We start from the raw sequence: 18,467 nt of genomic DNA, 5'->3' as shown, positions 1-18,467 counted from the left end.
AGGCCGGTTGGAACCGAACGAAAACCCTGGGTCTCCGGGTCGGCCGCTTGGTCAGCCGCCATCTGTGTGTAGTCAATGCCCAATTGGACAGCCTGGACGGCGGCACGGGATAGGCAATCGGCGATGACATTGTCCTTACCGGCCACATGCCGGATGTCGGTGGTGAACTCCGATATGTACGTCAGCTGCCGTTGCTGCCGAGCCGACCATGGTTCCGCAGACTTGGCCATTGCGAACATCAATGGCTTGTGGTCAACAAACGCGATGAAGCGTCGTCCTTCGAGGAGGAAGCGAAAATGGCGGATGGCCAAAAACAAAGCCAACAGCTCTCGATCGAAAGTACTGTACCGGCGCTCATGCCATTGTAGCTGGCGGCTAAAAAATGCCAGAGGTTGCCATGTGCCATCGACCCACTGCTCCTGGATGGCCCCCACCGCGTAGTCTGACGCGTCCGTCGTGAGGGCGATGGTGGCTCCCGGCAGGGGGTGTGCTAACATGGTCGCGTTGGCGAGCGCAGCTTTCGTCTCCTCGAAGGCGCGATCCATGTCTTGCGACCATACCACGGGCTCCTTTCCCGTCGTGCCTCTGAGGGCCTCGTAGAGCGGACGCATGAGCTGTGCTGCCCTGGGGATGAAACGATGATAGAAGTTCACCATCCCCAGGAACTCCTGTAAGGCTTTCATGGATTTCGGTTTCGGGAACGCCGCGATTGCCTCCACCTTGACTCGAAGTGGCATTGCCCCAGTGGGGGTTATGCGGTGGCCCAGGAAATCAAGTTGCGCTAGGCCGAAACGGCATTTGTCCAGGTTAACGATGAGGACGTGCTGCTGAAGCCGTCGGAAAAGGACCCGAAGGTGCTCGAGGTGTTCCTCCTTGGAGGTGCTGGCAATCAGAATATCATCCAAATAAACAAATAAAAAATCAAGGTCCCGCAGGACTGAATCCATGAGACGCTGAAACGCCTGCACCGCGCTCTTAAGCCCAAAGGGCATTCGTAGGAATTCAAAAAGTCCAAAGGGGGTAATTACCGCTGTCTTTTCGACATCTTGAGGGTGCACTGGCACCTGGTGGTAACCACGGACGAGGTCGACTTTCGAGTAGATGGACGTCCCTGCCAAATGGGCTGAGAAGTCCTGTATATGGGGAATGGGGTAGCGGTCAGGCGTCGTTATCTCATTGAGGCGGCGATAATCACCACAGGGCTGCCATCCCCCGCCGGGCTTGGGGACAATGTGGAGCGGGGAGGACCAGGGGCTACTGGACCGACGGATGATCCCCATTTTCTCCATCACGGCGAACTCCGCCTTCGCTGCCGCTAGCTTGCTGGGCTCTAAATGTCGCGCCCTGGCGTAAACGGGAGAGCCGGTAGTCGAAATATGATGCTCCACCCTATGCTTGATGGTCGAAGCCGAAAAGGTGGGCTTCGTCAGCTTGGGGAACTCCTCGAGGAGACAGGCGAAATCGTCGGGCTGTGGCCGCGCACATGAAATCGTGAGTGACGCAGGCGCGCGGCGCGCCCCTGAAATATCGTCGAGTGTGGCGGCGCGAACGAGGCGTCGTGGTCGGAGCCGGGGCCGGGCTCCTCATGGCGGGGCGTTGCGTGAGGGCGCAGTATTGTTGTCGGACTGCATAAATCTTATCCGCCTCTTTGGCGAGCGCGACGCAGTCTGCGGTTTCTGCTCGGGCGAGGGCCGCCTGGACTTGCTCGGGGAGCTGAGTAAGGAACAGCTCGCGAAACAGAAAGCACTGGGGCTCGGACCCCAGGAGAGTCAGCATGTGGCTCATAAGCTCCGAGGGTTTGGAGTCACCTAACCCTGGTAGCGTCAGTAAACGGCGAGCGTGCTCCGCTTTGGTAAGACCAAATACCTGCAGCAATCGTGTCTTGATGGCGACATACTTGTCAGCATTCGGGGGACTCTCCAGAAGGCTGATGATTCTCGACGCCGTCGAGCTCTCGAGGGCGGAGACCACGTGGAGATATCTGATCTGGTCCTGTACGATGTGGAGCTCAAATTGCGCCTCGGCTTGCACAAACCAAGAGGCCGCCTGTTGTTCCCAGAATTGGGGGAGCTTCAAGGCCACTGCATTGGCCTCCATTACTGGCCCGTTCTCTGCGTTCACCGCGAAAAACGATCGCGAGGATTCGGGGTCACCAATGTAGGAGTCTCTGCACTCCTAACAAAGAATCTATAAACTCACTAGAAGTTAACAAACTGAGTTTAATGTATTAAAACTTTACAAAACAAGAAAATGCAGGAGAAGCTCTAAACAGGTCTTTTCACTATCACTCCACACGAGGACTGGCTGGACCCGCCCTCTACCTCTGACGTCATGACGTTTCCCGCCGTTGGGGACGTCACATGACCCACGTGATGACATCATCGCGTCAGATCGCGATTTTGTCGATCTAGCTCTGTTTAACCAGAGCCAACATTAAAAGGTAATAAACATGATTAAAGGCAATTATACAAGTCACTGTGAGAGTCTCTTAGTGGCTTTGCCACAGTATATCTATTATATATATTAAAATCACTAAGTGGCTGCAATATTCCATTTCAAAACGCATTGAAAGGTCGCACAATCTCAATGGGAAAACCCATTATAAAAGTGTCAACATTTACTTGTACTACTGGTTACAACTGCAGGTGGCACATGATAGGAGTTTACAATGTTAAATGTCCTGTCACATAACATTAGCTGTAGTCCCCCTTAGACACTGGCTGGCAGCACAGGAATGTGTGAGCTCTAACCTAAGAGTCCACATTTCCCACGCGCTCAAACAGTTGCCCAAGGCTGCTTCCACTGAAGAAAGATGAGGGATCCCCATTCCTCCCCCACCCTCTTTCCGCCAACATAGCTTTGAAGCCCCAGGTGACTTTACAATCCTCAACCACACCCATCAGCCTCCCAAGTGCACCTCCATTCCCATCAATGGCACCGACCTTCAAAACACTCCACCGAACCAGCTTCCCTGTGTCCCAAGTCACCTCCTTCCTCAGTGGTCAATGGGTCATCATGTAGAGAAGACACCCGCACCCTCTTCAGAATTCCCTGCAGCTTCAGTAAGAGGGCGAGAGAATCTCCAAAGAAACAACATTAATGGGTATAAACATTGTTTGTCCAGAGGTGCTGCTGTTCTCCTGGCAGCAGATGCAGGGACCCCTGTCAATAATTAGGGCCCATATGTCAATAATTAGGACCCATATGTCAATAATTAGGGCCCATATGTCAATAATTAGGGTCCATATATCAGTAATTAGGCCAAACGCGGACTTTGAAATGCAATACTCTTCGAATCCTGCTGTGATCCCACTCCCAAAGTAACCATAACTTCTTCTGCATCTGTTCTGATTAAGTTATCAAGTGACAAATGAAAAGTGTCCCCCTTCCATTCCCTCACCCTTATTGTTATCGATAGGTTTTTACTGCTAGCTCTCCTGACAGTTTTGCATGCTCAGTAATTTGGGAGGTTTTCTGCCCATTCGTTTTAAGAATGGAAAACAATGGAGCGGGGTAAGGTTGGACAATGGAATTCCCAATATGAGTTCCTGCTCTGTGCAAGACCAGGGTATGGGCTGGAGTGGGGAATACCCATGCTGTCTGTATTCAATTAACGATCCTGCTCACAGTGTCACTAGTTAATCTTTTCACTGGAATAAATCCGAGAATATAAATGCCACATTAATAGAGCAGTGTTGTTTGAAACATTGTTCCGCCAAAGGGCTGCTATGTTCTCTGGTCTATGTTCCAGTGAAAGGATGAAATGGGTGACATTGTGCTGTGAGTTCAGCCAGACCCAAGCTGCTGTGCTGAGCACTGCAAGCAATGGAGGACGTCTCACTCCACAGGAGTGAGGATCAGAGAATCGGGTGTGGAAGTCATCGCACCTGACTCCTAGTTTAAATCACAGGGACATCGGGAATGCCACCAATGGATGAGCTGGCCTCCACGTCCGACCTTCCAATTGGTGCTCCCACACCGGGAGTGGAGTCTGCACAGATTTGCCTTGTGTTATATTCAGTGTGTGCCAAAGTGTAAGAATGACATTAGTAAGATTAAAATGTGGCAGTCATTCTCTAAACCCTGAATGTTTGTTTTAATCTCTTTGCCACAGAAGTCTTCTCTAATGCTGGCTGGCATGGCTGATGGAATGATTGCGGTTTACTCATTAGTCAGTGAGATTCCCAAGGACTGGTGCTCCTACCTGTGCTCACGTACAGCAAACAAGTTTCAGTTTAAAATCTCCGACAACGACCCTCGACAGAATGCATACCCAGTTACTGTTATGGTAGCGGTGAACAGTGGATCAGAAGTGTGGTACAGCAATGGTCCTGGGATCCTGGTCATGGACACACTGACTGCAAAAATAATTCGGAGATTAGAACCTTATCAGCCTCCTTCTCGGGTCATATCAATGACTTGCAACTTGGGGTGTGATGGTGAAGAGGCCATCTGGTGTCTGGATGACAAGACAAACACCTTAGTTATGTACTGTGCTTATCAGATCTGTGCCCGCTACACCTGCAGTGATTGTAATCCATTGAGAGACATGTTCCCCATCCAGCAGCCTGTCAGTGCTACACCAGCCACAGCCATTACACCCAAGGCTGTGAATGACTCCAACTCCACAGACATCAGCATCATCTTCAATGATGAGGTTGGGACGCAGATAATAAGACATTTGGACTCCATGACTGATTACTGTTCTCTGTCCTCCTACACTTCCGCCTCCACCAACAGGAACACCAGGTCGTCACTCAGTGTCCTGAGCTCCCCAGCCAGTCCCACGAGTATTCCTTATTCTACTGACTGCGAACAATCAGACAAGTCAAATGTATCAGGTGACAGGTCTGAGAACGTCTCCCCATCAGTGGATGATGTCCAGCAGCTACAAGCTGTAAAAGTCTTAACAGTGAAGGACACACTGTGGATACCAAGGTAGGTGGGTTATCAGCTTTACTCAATTGGAAACACAGATACACTCACGGGTTGATTGCAGGATGGTGAATATCACAACGCAGAATTAGAGAATGCAGGTTTCTTCACTTTTAGCATTTATCATTTATAGTATATACAATTAATAGTATATGTTTCCAAAAAGCATTCGATAAGGTGCCACACGATAGGTTGTTGCACAACATGGGTTGGGGGTAATATATTAGCATGGATCGAGGATTGGTTAAACGACAGAAAACACAGAGTACGAATAAACGGGTCATTTTCCGGTTGGCAGGCTGTTACCAGTGGGGTGCCGCAAGGAACATAGGAACAGGAGTAGGTCATTGAGCCCCTCGAGTCTGTTCCACCATTCAATGAGATCATGACTGATCTGCGACCTAACTCAGTATACCCGCCTTTGGCCCATATCCCTTAATACCTTTAGTTAACAAAAAGCTATCAATCTCCAATTTCAAATTAACAGTTGATCTAACATCAATTGCCGTTTGCGGAAGAGAGTTCCAAACTTCTACCACCCTTTGTGTAGAAGTGTTTCCTAATTTCACTCCTGAAAGGCCTGGCTCTAATCTTTAGACTATGCCCCCTAGTCCTAGACTCCCCAACCAGCGGAAATAGTTTCTCTGTATCTACCCTATCTGTGATAGAGTCATAGAGTTATACAGCACAGAAAGAGGCCCTTCGGCCCATCGTGTCTGCGCCGGCCATCAAGCCCGGTCTATTCTAATCCCATTTTCCAGCACTTGGTCCGTAGCCTTGTATGCTATGGCGTTTCAAGTGCTCATCTAAATGCTTCTTGAATGTTGTGAGGGTTCCTGCCTCTACCACCCTTTCAGGCAGTGAGTTCCAGATTCCAACCACCCTCTGGGTGAAAAAGTTTTTCCTCAAATCCCCTCTAAACCTCCTGCACCTTACCTTGAAACTATGCCCCCTGGTTATTGACCCCTCTACTAAGGGGAAAAGTTCCTTTCTATCTACCCTATCTATGCCCCTCATAATTTTGTACACCTCAATCAGGTCCCCCCTCAGCCTTCTCTGCTCTACGGAAAACAACCCCAGCCTGTCCAGTCTCTCCTCATAGCTGAAGCGCTCCAGCCTAGGTAACATCCTGGTGCATCTCCTCTGCACCCTCTCCAATGCAATCACATCCTTCCTATAGTGTGGCGACCAGAACTGCACACAGTATTTCAGCTGTGGCCTAACTTAGCATTTTGTACAGCTCCATCATAACCTCCCTGCTCTTATATTCTATGCCTCGGCTAATGAAGGCAAGTATCCCATATGCCTTTTTAACCACCTTATCTACCTGTCCTGCTGCCTTCAGGGATCTATGTACATGCACACCAAGGTCCCTCTGATCCTCTGTCCTTCCTAGGATCTTCCCATTCATTGTGTATTCCCTTGCCTTGTTAGTCCCTCCAAAATGCATCACCTCACCCTTTTCAGGGTTAAATTCCATTTGCCACTGTTCTACCCATTTAACCAAATGTTCTATATCGTCCTGTAGCCTGAGGCTTCCCTCCTCACTATTTACCACTCCACCAATTTTTGTGTCATCTGCGAACTTACTGATCATACCTCCTACATTCACATCTAAATCATTAATGTACACTGCAAATAGCAAAGGACCCAGCACTGATCTCTGCGGTACAACACTGGACACAGGCTTCCAGTCACAAAAACAACCTTCGACCATCACCCTCTGCCTCCTGCCACTAAGCCAATGTTGGATCCAACATGCCAAATTGCCCTGGATCCCATGGGCTCTTACCTTCTTGACCAGTCTCCCATGGGGGACTTTGTCATCCACACACCTGGTCACCCCCTCGAAAAATTCAATCAAATTGGTTAGACATGATCTCCCGCTAACAAAGCCATGCTGACTATCCTTGATTAATTCCTGCCTCTCCAATTGGAGACTAATTCTGTCCCTCAGAATTTTTTCCAATAATTTCCCTACCACTGATGTTAGGCTCACTGGCCTGTAATTCCCTGGTTTATCCCTACTACCCTTCTTGAATAATGGTACTACGTTAGCTGTTCTCCAGTCCTCTGGCACCTCCCCTGTGGCCAGAGAGGTTCTGAAAATTTGTGTCAGAGCCCCTGCAATCTCCTCCCTTGCCTCACACAATAGCCGGGGATATATCTCGTCTGGGCTTGGGGATTTATCCACTTTTAAGCCCACTAAAATAGCTAGTACCTCCTCCCTCTCAATACTAATTTGTTCAAGTATATCACAATCCCCCTGCCTGATTTCTGTGCCTACATCGTCCTTCTCCATAGTGAACACAGATGCAAAATATTCATTTAAAACCTCACCTACATCTTCCGGCTCTACACACAGATTGCCACTTTGGTCTCTAATGAGCCCTACTCTTTCCCTGGTTATCCTCTTGCCCTTAATAACAAAACACCTCTGGATTTTCCTTTATTTTGCCCGCCAGTGTTTTTTCATGCCCCCTCTTCGCTCTCCTAATTTCTTTTTTAAGTACCGCCCTGCACTTTCTATACTCCTCCAGGGCTTTCACTGTTTTTAGTCCTTTGTATCTGCCAAAAGCTTCCCTTTTTTTCCTAATCCATTCTTGTATATCCCTTGACATCCAGGGTTCCCTGGGCTTGTTGGTCCCACCCTTGACCTTTACGGGAACATGTTGGCGTTGTACTCTCTCTATTTCCTTTCTGAAAGACTCCCACTGCTCTGATGTGGATTTTCCTACAAGTAGCTGATCCCAGTCCACTTTGGCCAGATCCTGCTTTATCATATTAAAATAGGCTTTCCCCCAATTTAGAACCTTTATTTCCGGTCCATCTTTGTCCTTTTCCATGACTACCTTAAATCTCACCGAATTATGGTCACTGTCACCAAAATGCTCTCCTGCTGACACTTCTACCAATTGCCCGGCTACATTCCCTAGAATCAGGTCCAGTACCGCCCCCTCTCTTGTAGGACTTTTTACATGCTTGCTCAAAAAGCTCTCCTGGATGCACTTTAAGAATTCCGCACCCTCTAAGCCTTTCACACTCTGACTATCCCAGTTAATATTGGGGAAGTTGAAATCCCCTACTATTGGGCCAAAAATTCGGGTCGGGGGCTTCCCGCGGGTGCAAGCCCCCGATCTGCACTCACCCTGCGCGCTGACATCTGAAGCCCGGGCCTGCTTGCATTTCCTGTGACAGGCCCGGTTCAGATGTCAGCGCGCAGTGCTTACCTGATCCAGCGGCGTAGTTAGTGCGATGTGCCGGCTGGGATCAGGTGAGCACTGTACAACCAATCAGGGGAGGGGAAGGTTCATTCATGAGTTTGAGAGTAAGAACTGTCAAACTCATGAAAACTATGGGGGCCCAAAACACTATTTAAACTTTAAATAAAAATTTAAAAAACATCCTAATCATTAAATTAAGTATAAATAAGTTTAAAAAAATAATTTAAACAATAATTTTTTTTTTTGAAAAAATGAATTTTTAATAAAAAGGGTCTAAAACTAAACTTACCTTATTGTAGATTCTTTAAAATAATAAACCTGTGGAAAAAAATATTCTAAATTACACTAAAACACCACTTACGTGTGCTTTTTACAAGCGTAAAGACCGGAGGCCTTTAGACATGCGCAAATCCCCCAAAACAGAGGAAATCCAAGACGCACGCACTGCCCCCTACAGCGCACGCGCTAGCCTCTTCACCTCTTGGGTTAGAGGAGAGGAAATGCCGGTTTTCAGCACATGCGCTGTGCATGCTGAAAACCGGCATTTCCTCCGGCCAGACGCGTGGGTACCCCTTCCGTACTCACGCATTTGGGGAGGAATTTCTGCCCCATTATTACCCTATTATTTCTACATTATTTCTCTGATATTTGCCTACATATCTGTTCCTCTATCTCCCCCTGACTGTTTGGGGGCCTATAGTACACTCCCAGCAAAGTGCTTGCCCCCTTTTTGTTTTTAAGTTCTACCCATATGGCCTCATTAGAGGAACCTGCTATCATCGCTCCTTACAGCAGTAATTGACTCCTTGATTAATATTGCGACACCCCCTCCTCTTTTACTCCCCCCTCTGTCTCGCCTGAAGATTCTATACCCCGGAATATTGAGCTGCCAGTCCTGCCCCTCCTTCAACCATGTCTCTGTGATAGCAACAATATCATACTCCCATGTGTTCGTCAACACCTTCAATTCATCTGCCTTACTCGCAAGACTCCTTGCATTAAAATAAATGCCATCCAGCCTTGCCATACTCCCTTGTGCTGTTACACATTTGCTCTGCCTTCCAGGATGACTTGTTTTTTCCTCTATATTTGGCTGTGCATCCCATCCCCCTGCCAAGTTAGTTTAAACCCCCCCAACAGGACTAGCAAACCTCCCCGCAAGGATGTTGGTCCCGTTCCGGTTCAGGTGCATCCAGTCCAACTTGTACAGGTCCCACCTTCCCCAGAAGCAGACCCAGTGATCCAGGAAACAAGCCCTCCCTCCTGCACCAACTCTTTAGCCACGCATTAATCTGCTCTATCCTCCTATTCCTATACTCACTAGCACGTGGCACCGGGAGTAATCCAGAGATTACAACCTTTGAGGTCCTGCTTCTTAATCTGCTACCTAGCTCCCTGCAGCCGTTCAGCGACATCCTTGACCCTGACACCAGGGAGGCAACATACCATCCTGCAGTCACGTCTGTGGCCACAGAAACGTCTATCTGTTCCCCTTACAATACAATCCCTTAACACTATTGCTCTCCCACTCATTTTCCTCCCCTCCTGTGCAGCTGAGCCACTCGTAGTGCCATGGACTTGGCTCTTGCTGCATTCCCCTGAGAAACCATCTCCCCCAGCAGTATCCAAAACGGAAAATCTGTTGGAGAGGGAGATGGACCCAGGGGACTCCTGCACTACCTTCCTAGTTTTTTACTCTGTCTGGCGGTCACCCATTCCCTGCCTGCCTGTGTACTCTTTACCTGTGGTGTGACCACCTCATTAAACGTGCTATTCACGAAGAGCTCAGCTTCGCGGATGCTCCACAGTGACTCCAGCCGCAGCTCCAGCTCCGAAACGCGGATTTTGAGTAGCTGCAGCTGGAGGCACTTCCTGCACATGTGTTCGCCCTGGACACCGAAGTGTCCCTGACTTCCCACACAGCACAGGAGAAGCACTCCACACTGTCGAGCTGCCTTGCCATGTCCTACCCTTAATTCACCTGCCCTAATTTCTCCTTATGTGACTTGTCAATTTTTGTCTTAAAATACTCCTGTGCAGCGCCTTGGGATCTTTTACTACGTTAAAGGCGCTATATAAATACAACATGGGCCACAACGACTGGATCCTACCCCTCCCTCTCCAATATCATTTTGAGTGTTCAAGCAAGGATCAGTGCTGGGGCCTCAGCTATTTACAATCTATATTAATGACTTAGATGAAGGGACCATGTGTAATGTATCCAAGTTTGCTGACGATATAAAGTTGGGTGGGAAAGTAAGCTGTGAGAAGGACACAAAGAGCTTGCAAAAGGATATAGACAGGTTAAGTGAGTGGACAATAAGAAAATAAGAACATAAGAAATAGGAGCAGGAGTAGGCCAATCGGCCCCTCGAGCCTGCTCCGCCATTCAATAAGATCATGGCTGATCTGATCCTAACCGCCAATCCACTATCACAGAACCATCTCCTGAATCTAACAGAATTAGACACACGAAATAGGAGCAGGATCAGGCTACACGGCCCCTGGGCCCGCTCCGCTACCCACAGGGCCATGACCGATCCGAACCTAGACTCATGTCCAAATTCCTGCCCGCTCCCCATAACCCTTAATACCCTTTACTTCTAGGAAACTGTCTATTTCTGTTTTAAATTTATGTAATGATGTAGCTTCTACAGCTTTTTAGGGCAGCATATTCCATGGACCTACCACCCTCTGAGTGAAGTAGTTCCTCCTCATCTCAGTTTTGAAAGAGCAGCCCCTTATTCTAAGACTGTGCCCCCTAGTTCTAGTTTCACCCATCATCGAGAACATCCTCCCCGCATCCACCCGATCCAACCCCTTCACAATCTTATATGTTTCAATAAGATCGCCTCTCATTCTTCTGAACTCCAATGAGTAGAGTCCCCATCTACTCAACCTCTCCTCATATGTCCATCCCCTCATCCCCGGGATTAACCGAGTGAACCTTCTTTGTACTGACTCGAGAGCAAGTATGTCCTTTCTTAAGTATGGACACCAAAACTGTACGCAGTATTCCAGGTGCGGTCTCACCAATACCTTGTACAACTGAAGCAATACCTCCCTATTTTTATATTCTATCCCCCTAGCAATGAAAGCCAACATTCCATTGGCCTTCTTAATCACTTGCTGCACCTGCATACTAACCTTTTGAGTTTCGTGCACCAGGACCCCCAGATCCCTTTGTACTTCAGTACTTTCCAGTTTCTTGCCATTTAAGATAATAACTTGTTCTACGATTTTTCCTGCCAAAGTGCATAACCTCACACTTTCCAGTATTGTATTCCATCTGCCAAATCTCTGCCCACTTACTTAGCCTGTCTATGTCCCCTTGCAGGTTTTTTATGTCCTCACTCACTACTTTCCCTCCCATCTTAGTATCATCTGCAAACTTTGATATGTTACACTCGGTCCCCTCCTCCAAATCGTTAATATAGATTGTAAAGAGTTGGGGACCCAGCACTGACCCCTGCGGAACACCACTAGTTACTGATTGCCAGTCTGAGAATGAACCATTTATCCCAACTCTCTGCCTTCTGTTAGATAGCCAATCCTCTATCCATGCCAGAATATTACCCCCAATCCCGTGATTTTTTATCTTAAGCAATAATCTTCTGTGTGGCGCCTTGTCAAATGCCTTTTGGAAGTCTAAATACACTACGTCCACTGGTTCCCCTTTATCCACCCTATATGTTACTTCCTCAAGGAACTCCAGCAAATTTGTCAAACATGACTTCCCCTTCATAAAACCATGCTGACTTTGTCCTATTAAATTATGATTATCCAAATGTCCTGTTACTGTCTCCTTAATAATGGACTCCAAAATTTTACCTACCACAGATGTTAGGCTAGCTGGTCTATAGTTTCCAGCCTTCTGTCGACTGCCCTTTTTAAATAAGGGTGTTACATTAGCAGTTTTCCAGTCTGCCGGGACCTTTGCCGAGTCCAGGGAGTTTTGGAAAATTATTACCAATGCATCCACAATCCCTACCGCCACTTCCCTCAAGACCCTAGGATGTAAGCCATCAGGTCCAGGTGATTTATCTGCCTTGAGTCCCATTATTTCACCGAGTACCACTTCCTTAGTGATTTTGATCGTGTTTAGCTCCTCCCCCCCCTTTAGCCCCCTGTTTGTCCAGTGTTGGGATGTTCTTAGTGTCTTCTATTGTAAAGACTGATACAAAATATTCATTCAGTGTTTTTGCCATCTCCATATTTCCCACCATTAATTTCCTGGTCTCATCCTCTAAGGGACCAACATTTACTTCAGCCACACTTTTTCTTTTTATATAACTATAAAAACTCTTACTATCTGTTTTTATATTTTTTGCTAATTTACTTTCATAATCTATCTTCCCTTTCTTAATCAATCTTTTTGTTATTTTTTGCTGTCTTTTAAAGTTTTCCCAATCCTCTATCCTCCCACTAGATTTGGCTACCTTATATGCCCTTGTTTTTAGTTGAATACTATCCTTAATTTCTTTACTTAGCCACAGATGGCTGTCTTTTCTTTTACACTCTTTTCTTCTCAGTGGAATATATTTTTTTTGGAAGTTGTAAAATAACTCCTTAAATGTACACCACTGATCATGTATCGTCTTACCCTTTAATCTATTTTCCCAATCCACTCTACTCAATTCCGCTCTCATACCTTCATAGTCTCCTTTATTCAAGCTTAGCACGCTTGTTTGAGATCCAACCTTCTCACCCTCTAATTGAATATGGAATTCAACCATGTTATGGTCACTCATTCCAAGGGGATCCTTTACTAGGACATTTTTAATTAATCCTGTCTCGTTACACAGGACCAGATCTAAGGTTGCTTGCCCCCTGGTCGGTTCAGTTACATACTGCTCAAGAAACCCATCCCTAATACACTCAATGAACTCATCCTCAAGACAGCCCTGCCCAATTTGATTTGTCCAATTAATATGATAGTTAAAATCTCCCATAATTATAGATGTTCCCTTATTACAAGCCTCAACTATTTCCTGATTGATACTCCGTCCAACAGAGTTGCCATTGTTCGGAGGCCTATAGACTACGCCCACTAGTGTTTTTTTCCCCTTATTATTCCTTACCTCCACCCAAACTGTTTCATTATCCTGATCTTTTGACCCAATATCATTTCTCTGTATTACAGTGATTCCTTCCTTTATTAACATAGCCACTCCACCTCCCCTTCCTTCCTGCCTGTCCTTCCTGATCGTTAAATAACCTAGTATGCTTAATTCCCAGGCATTATCACCCTGCAGCCATGTTTCTGTAATGGCCACAAGATCATACCCATATGTAGTTATTTGTGCCATTAACTCATCTATTTTGTTACGAATGCTACGTGCATTCAGATAGAGAACTTTCAAAGATGTTTTGTGACACTTAGTTCCTGCTTTTGCCCTTTTTATTACTTTACCTTTTACTCCATACCTTCTGCCCCTTCCTGACACGCTCTGGTTTTCAATTTCCCCACTGCTACCTAAGTCTATGACCTTCTCTGTTGTCATTTTTATTATTTGCTCTCTAGGAACCTCCCCCCCACTAGTTAGTTTAAAGCCCTCTCTATAGCCCTAGTTATATGATCCGCCAGGACTCTAGTCCCAGCACTGGCCAAGTGAAGCCCGTCCCAACGGAACAGCTCCCTCCTGCCCCAGTACTGGCACCAGTGTCCCAGGAAGCAAAACCCATTTCTCCCACACCAGTCTTTGAGCCACGCATTTAACTCTCTAATTTTATTTGTCCTAACCAAGTTCGCTCGTGGCTCAGGTAATAATCCAGAGATTATTACCCTTGTGGTTCTGCTTTTTAATTTGGCCCCTAGCTGCTCCAACTCCCTCAGCAGAACCTCCTTCCTTGTCCTATCTATGTCATTGGCACCAACATGGACCATGACAACTGGATCCTCCCCCTCCCACTCCAAGTTTCTCTCCAGTCCAGAGGAGATGTCCTTAACCCTGGCACCGGGCAGGCAACACAGCCTTCGGGACTCTCGCTCTCGCTGCAAAGAACTCTATCTATCCCCGTAACGATACTATCCCCTACAACATTTCTTTTAACTCCCCCCACTTGAATGGCCCCCTGCTCCACGGTGCTGTGGCCAGGTTGCTCATCCTCCCCGCAGTCCCTGTTCCCATCCCCACAGGGAGTAAGAGCCTCGAACCTGTTGGACAAGTGCAAGGGCTGCGGCTCCTCCAACACTACCTCCTGGATCCCCGTACCTGCCTCACTTCTAGTCACACCATCCTGACCCTGGCCACGGACTACATCTGAATTAATTAATCGAATTGGTGTGAATACCTCGTGATACACAGAGTCCAGGTAACTCTCCCCCTCCCTGATGTGTCTCAGTGTTTGAAGCTCGGACTCCAGCTGTTCAACACGGAGCCGTAATTCCTCGAGCAGCCAACACTTACTGCAAATGTGATCACCGTGAGCATCAATGGTGTCCACCAGCTCCCACATATTGCAGCAGCAACACATCACCTGATCTCCCATTCTATGTAATTAATTAAATTTATTAATATTATTCTTAAATACCCTCTGCCCCGATTCTAGATGGTGAATATCACACCTTAGAAACTATAAACCAAAGAGATTTAAGCTTCAAAAGGGAGAAATACTTACCAACCAATCACTTACCCACTTTCTGGTGACGTCACACTTGGATTACTTTTTACCTCTCTCCTTCCCTCCGAGTTCCCAGACTGGAGACTGGTCGGCCTTACCTGGTCTCTGGGGCCTTTTATAGCCCCGCTCTGCCGCTCGAGTTTCCCGCCGACGCTCTGAGGCCTTACCTGGTCTCTGGGGCCTTTTATAGCCCCGCTCTGCCGCTCGAGATTCCCGCCGACGCTGTGAGGCCTTACCTGGTCTCTGGGGCCTTTTATAGCCCCGCTCTGCCGCTCAGGATTCCCGCCGACGCTGTGAGGCCTTACCTGGTCTCCGGGGACTTTTATAGCCCCGCTCTGCCGCTCAGGATTCCCGCCGACGCTGTGAGGCCTTACCTGGTCTCTGGGGCCTTTTATAGCCCCGCTCTGCCGCTCAGGATTCCCGCCGACGCTGTGAGGCCTTACCTGGTCTCCGGGGACTTTTATAGCCCCGCTCTGCCGCTCAGGATTCCCGCCGACGCTGTGAGGCCCTACCTGGTCTCTGGGGACTTTTATAGCCCCACTCTGCCGCTCAGGATTCCCGCCGACGCTGTGGAAATGTGAGGTTATTCACTTTGGTAGAAAGAATAGAAAAATAGTGAGAAACTATTAAATGTTGGTGTTCAGAGGGATTTGGGTGTCCTTGTACATGAAATACAGAAAGTTACCATGCAGGTACAGCAAGCAATTAGGAAGGCAATTTATGTTGGGTTTTATTGCAAGGGGGTTGGAGTACAAGATTAAGGAAGTCTTGCTGCAATTGTACAGGGCTTTGGTGAGGCCACACCTGGAGTACTGGGCACAGTTTTGGTCTCCTTATCTAAGGAAGGATATACTTGCCTTGGAGGCGGTGCAACGAAGGTTCACTAGATTGATTCCTGGGATGAGAGGGCTGTCCTATGAGGAGAGATTGTGTAGAATGGGCCGATACTCTCTGGAGTTTAGAAGAATGGGAGGTGATCTCATTGAAACATACAAGATTCTGAGAGGGCTTGACAGGGTAGATGCTGAGAAGTTGTTTCTCTTGGTTGGAGAGTCTAGAACTAGGGGCATAGTCTCAGGATCAGGGGTTGGCCATATAGGCCTGTGATGAGAGCTTTCTTCACTCAGAGGGTGGTGAATCTTTGGAATTCTCTACCTCAGAGGGCTGTGGAGGCTCAGTCATTCAGTATATTCAAGGCTGAGATCGATAGATTTTTGGACGCTCGGGGAATCAAGGGAAAGTGGAGCTGAGGTCGATGATCAGCCATGATCTTATTGAATGGCGGAGCAGGCTCGAGGGGCCGTATGGCCGACTCCTGCTCTTATTCTTATGTTCTTATGTGATTTATAGTATATGGATATGAATGAATCAAGTGTTAATTTGGTCAGTACCTCTGAAATAGACAGCTATATTAATAGTTTTTGAAAAATCTAATTTGTGAAATCGATATGAATGAAAATATTACTTTTATCAATGTGTGATTCACAATACTGCAACCTTCTCATCCGTCTAGTGCACAGGAGCAAGTTGTTTTTACAGCATCAGGACATTTTCTATTCTGGGCCAATATTGCTTTGGTGTACATACCAGGACTGTGTGCCAGGCTGTACTTCCCCTGCTTTGCTCTTTGCCATGTGCATGAATACTACAATCAATACTAGCAACAATTTCCAGTGTCACATTGCTATAGAAGGGTGTAATTTGGACTGCTGCATGACATTCTGGAGTGTTGGTCAGTGTAATCTCCCTTGAGTGTTGAGGGAGTGTAATCTCCCTCGAGTGTTGGTCAGTGTAATCTCCCTCGAGTGTTGAGGGAGTGTAATCTCCCTCGAGTGTTGGTCAGTGTAATCTCCCTCGAGTGTTGAGGGAGTGTAATCTCCCTCGAGTGTTGGTCAGTGTAATCTCCCTCGAGTGTTGGTCAGTGTACTCTCCCTCGAGTATTGAGGGAGTGTAATCTCCCTCGAGTGTTGGTCAGTGTAATCTCCCTCGAGTGTTGGTCAGTGTAATCTCCCTCGAGTGTTGAGGGAGTGTAATCTCCCTCAAGTGTTGGTCAGTGTAATCTCCCTCGAGTGTTGAGGGAGTGTAATCTCCCACGAGTGTTGGTCAGTGTAATCTCCCTCGAGTGTTGGTCAGTGTAATCTCCCTCGAGTGTTGGTCAGTGTAATCTCCCTCGAGTGTTGGTCAGTGTAATCTCCCTCGAGTGTTGGTCAGTGTAATCTCCCTCGAATGTTGGTCAGTGTAATCTCCCTCGAGTGTTGAGGGAGTGTAATCTCCCTCGAGTGTTGGTCAGTGTAATCTCCTTTGAGTGTTGAGGGAGTGTAATCTCCCTCGAGTGTTGAGGGAGTGTAATCTCCCTCGAGTGTTGGTCAGTGTAATCTCCCTCGAGTGTTGAGGGAGTGTAATCTCCCTCGAGTGTGGGTCAGTGTAATCTCCCTCGAGTGTTGGTCAGTGTAATCTCCCTCGAGTGTTGAGGGAGTGTAATCTCCCTCGAGTGTTAAGGTGAGTGTAATCTCCCTCGAGTGTTGAGGGAGTGTAATCTCCCTCGAGTGTTGGTCAGTGCAATCTCCCTCGAGTGTTGAGGGAGTGTAATCACCCTCGAGTGTTGGTCAGTGCAATCTCCCTCGAGTGTTGGTCAGTGTAATCTCCCTCGAGTGTTGAGGGAGTGTAATCTCCCTCGAGTGTTGGTCAGTGTAATCTCCCTCGAGTGTTGGTCAGTGTAATCTCCCTCGAGTGTTGGTCAGTGTAATCACCCTCGAGTTTTGGTCAGTGTAATCTCCCTCGAGTGTTGAGGGAGTGTAATCTCCCTCAAGTGTTGGTCAGTGTAATCTCCCTCGAGTGTTGCGGGAGTGTAATCTCCCTCGAGTGTTGGTCAGTGTAATCTCCCTCGAGTGTTGGTCAGTGTAATCTCCCTCGAGTGTTGAGGGAGTGTAATCTCCCTCGAACGTTGGTCAGTGTAATCTCCCTCGAGTGTTGAGGGAGTGTAATCTCCCTCGAGTGTTGGTCAGTGTAATCTCCCTCGAGTGTTGTTCAGTGTAATCTCCCTCGAGTGTTGAGGGAGTGTAATCTCCCCCGAGTGTTGGTCAGTGTAATCTCCCTCGAGTGTTGAGGGAGTGTAATCTCCCTCGAGTGTTGGTCAGAGTAATCTCCCTCGAGTGTTGAGGGAGTGTAATCTCCCTCGAGTGTTGGTCAGTGTAATCTCCCTCGAGTGTTGAGGGAGTGTAATCTCCCTCGAGTGTTGGTCAGTGTAATCTCCCTCGCATGTTGGTCAGTGTAATCTCCCTCGAGTGTTGAGGGAGTGTAATCTCCCTCGAGTGTTGGTCAGTGTAATCTCCCTCGAGTGTTGGTCAGTGTAATCTCCCTCGAGTGTTGGTCAGTGTAATCTCCCTCGAGTGTTGAGGGAGTGTAATCTCCCTCGAGTGTTGGTCAGTGTAATCTCCCTCGAGTGTTGAGGGAGTGTAATCTCCCTCGAGTGTTGGTCAGAGTAATCTCCCTCGGGTGTTGAGGGAGTGTAATCTCCCTCAAGTGTTGGTCAGTGTAATCTCCCTCGAGTGTTGGTCAGTGTAATCGCCCTCGAGTGTTGGTCAGTGTAATCTCCCTCGAGTGTTGGTCAGTGTAATCTCCCTCGAGTGTTGAGGGAGTGTAACCTCCCTCGAGTGTTAAAGCGAGTGTAAACTCCCTCGAGTG

The 18,467-nt window shown here is 47.7% G+C and overlaps 1 protein-coding gene across 1 annotated transcript in view; it reads left to right on the top strand.

The window, feature by feature from the left end:
- The window catches only part of lrrk1 (leucine-rich repeat kinase 1), a 404,527-nt gene that overhangs the window by 317,523 nt on the left and 68,537 nt on the right, over positions 1 to 18,467 (top strand). Inside the window, 1 exon segment of the mRNA XM_085968973.1 lies at positions 4,115 to 4,938. Coding sequence (XP_085825099.1) covers positions 4,115 to 4,938 — 824 coding nt within the window.

Source organism: Somniosus microcephalus, chromosome 27 (assembly GCF_052327205.1).
Source record: "Somniosus microcephalus isolate GS21.2 chromosome 27, FLI_Smic_1.0, whole genome shotgun sequence".
Classification (NCBI taxonomy): Eukaryota; Metazoa; Chordata; class Chondrichthyes; order Squaliformes; family Somniosidae; genus Somniosus; species Somniosus microcephalus.
The sequence above is the reverse complement of the archived record's forward strand: the minus strand, read 5'-3'. Positions and strand labels throughout refer to the sequence as shown.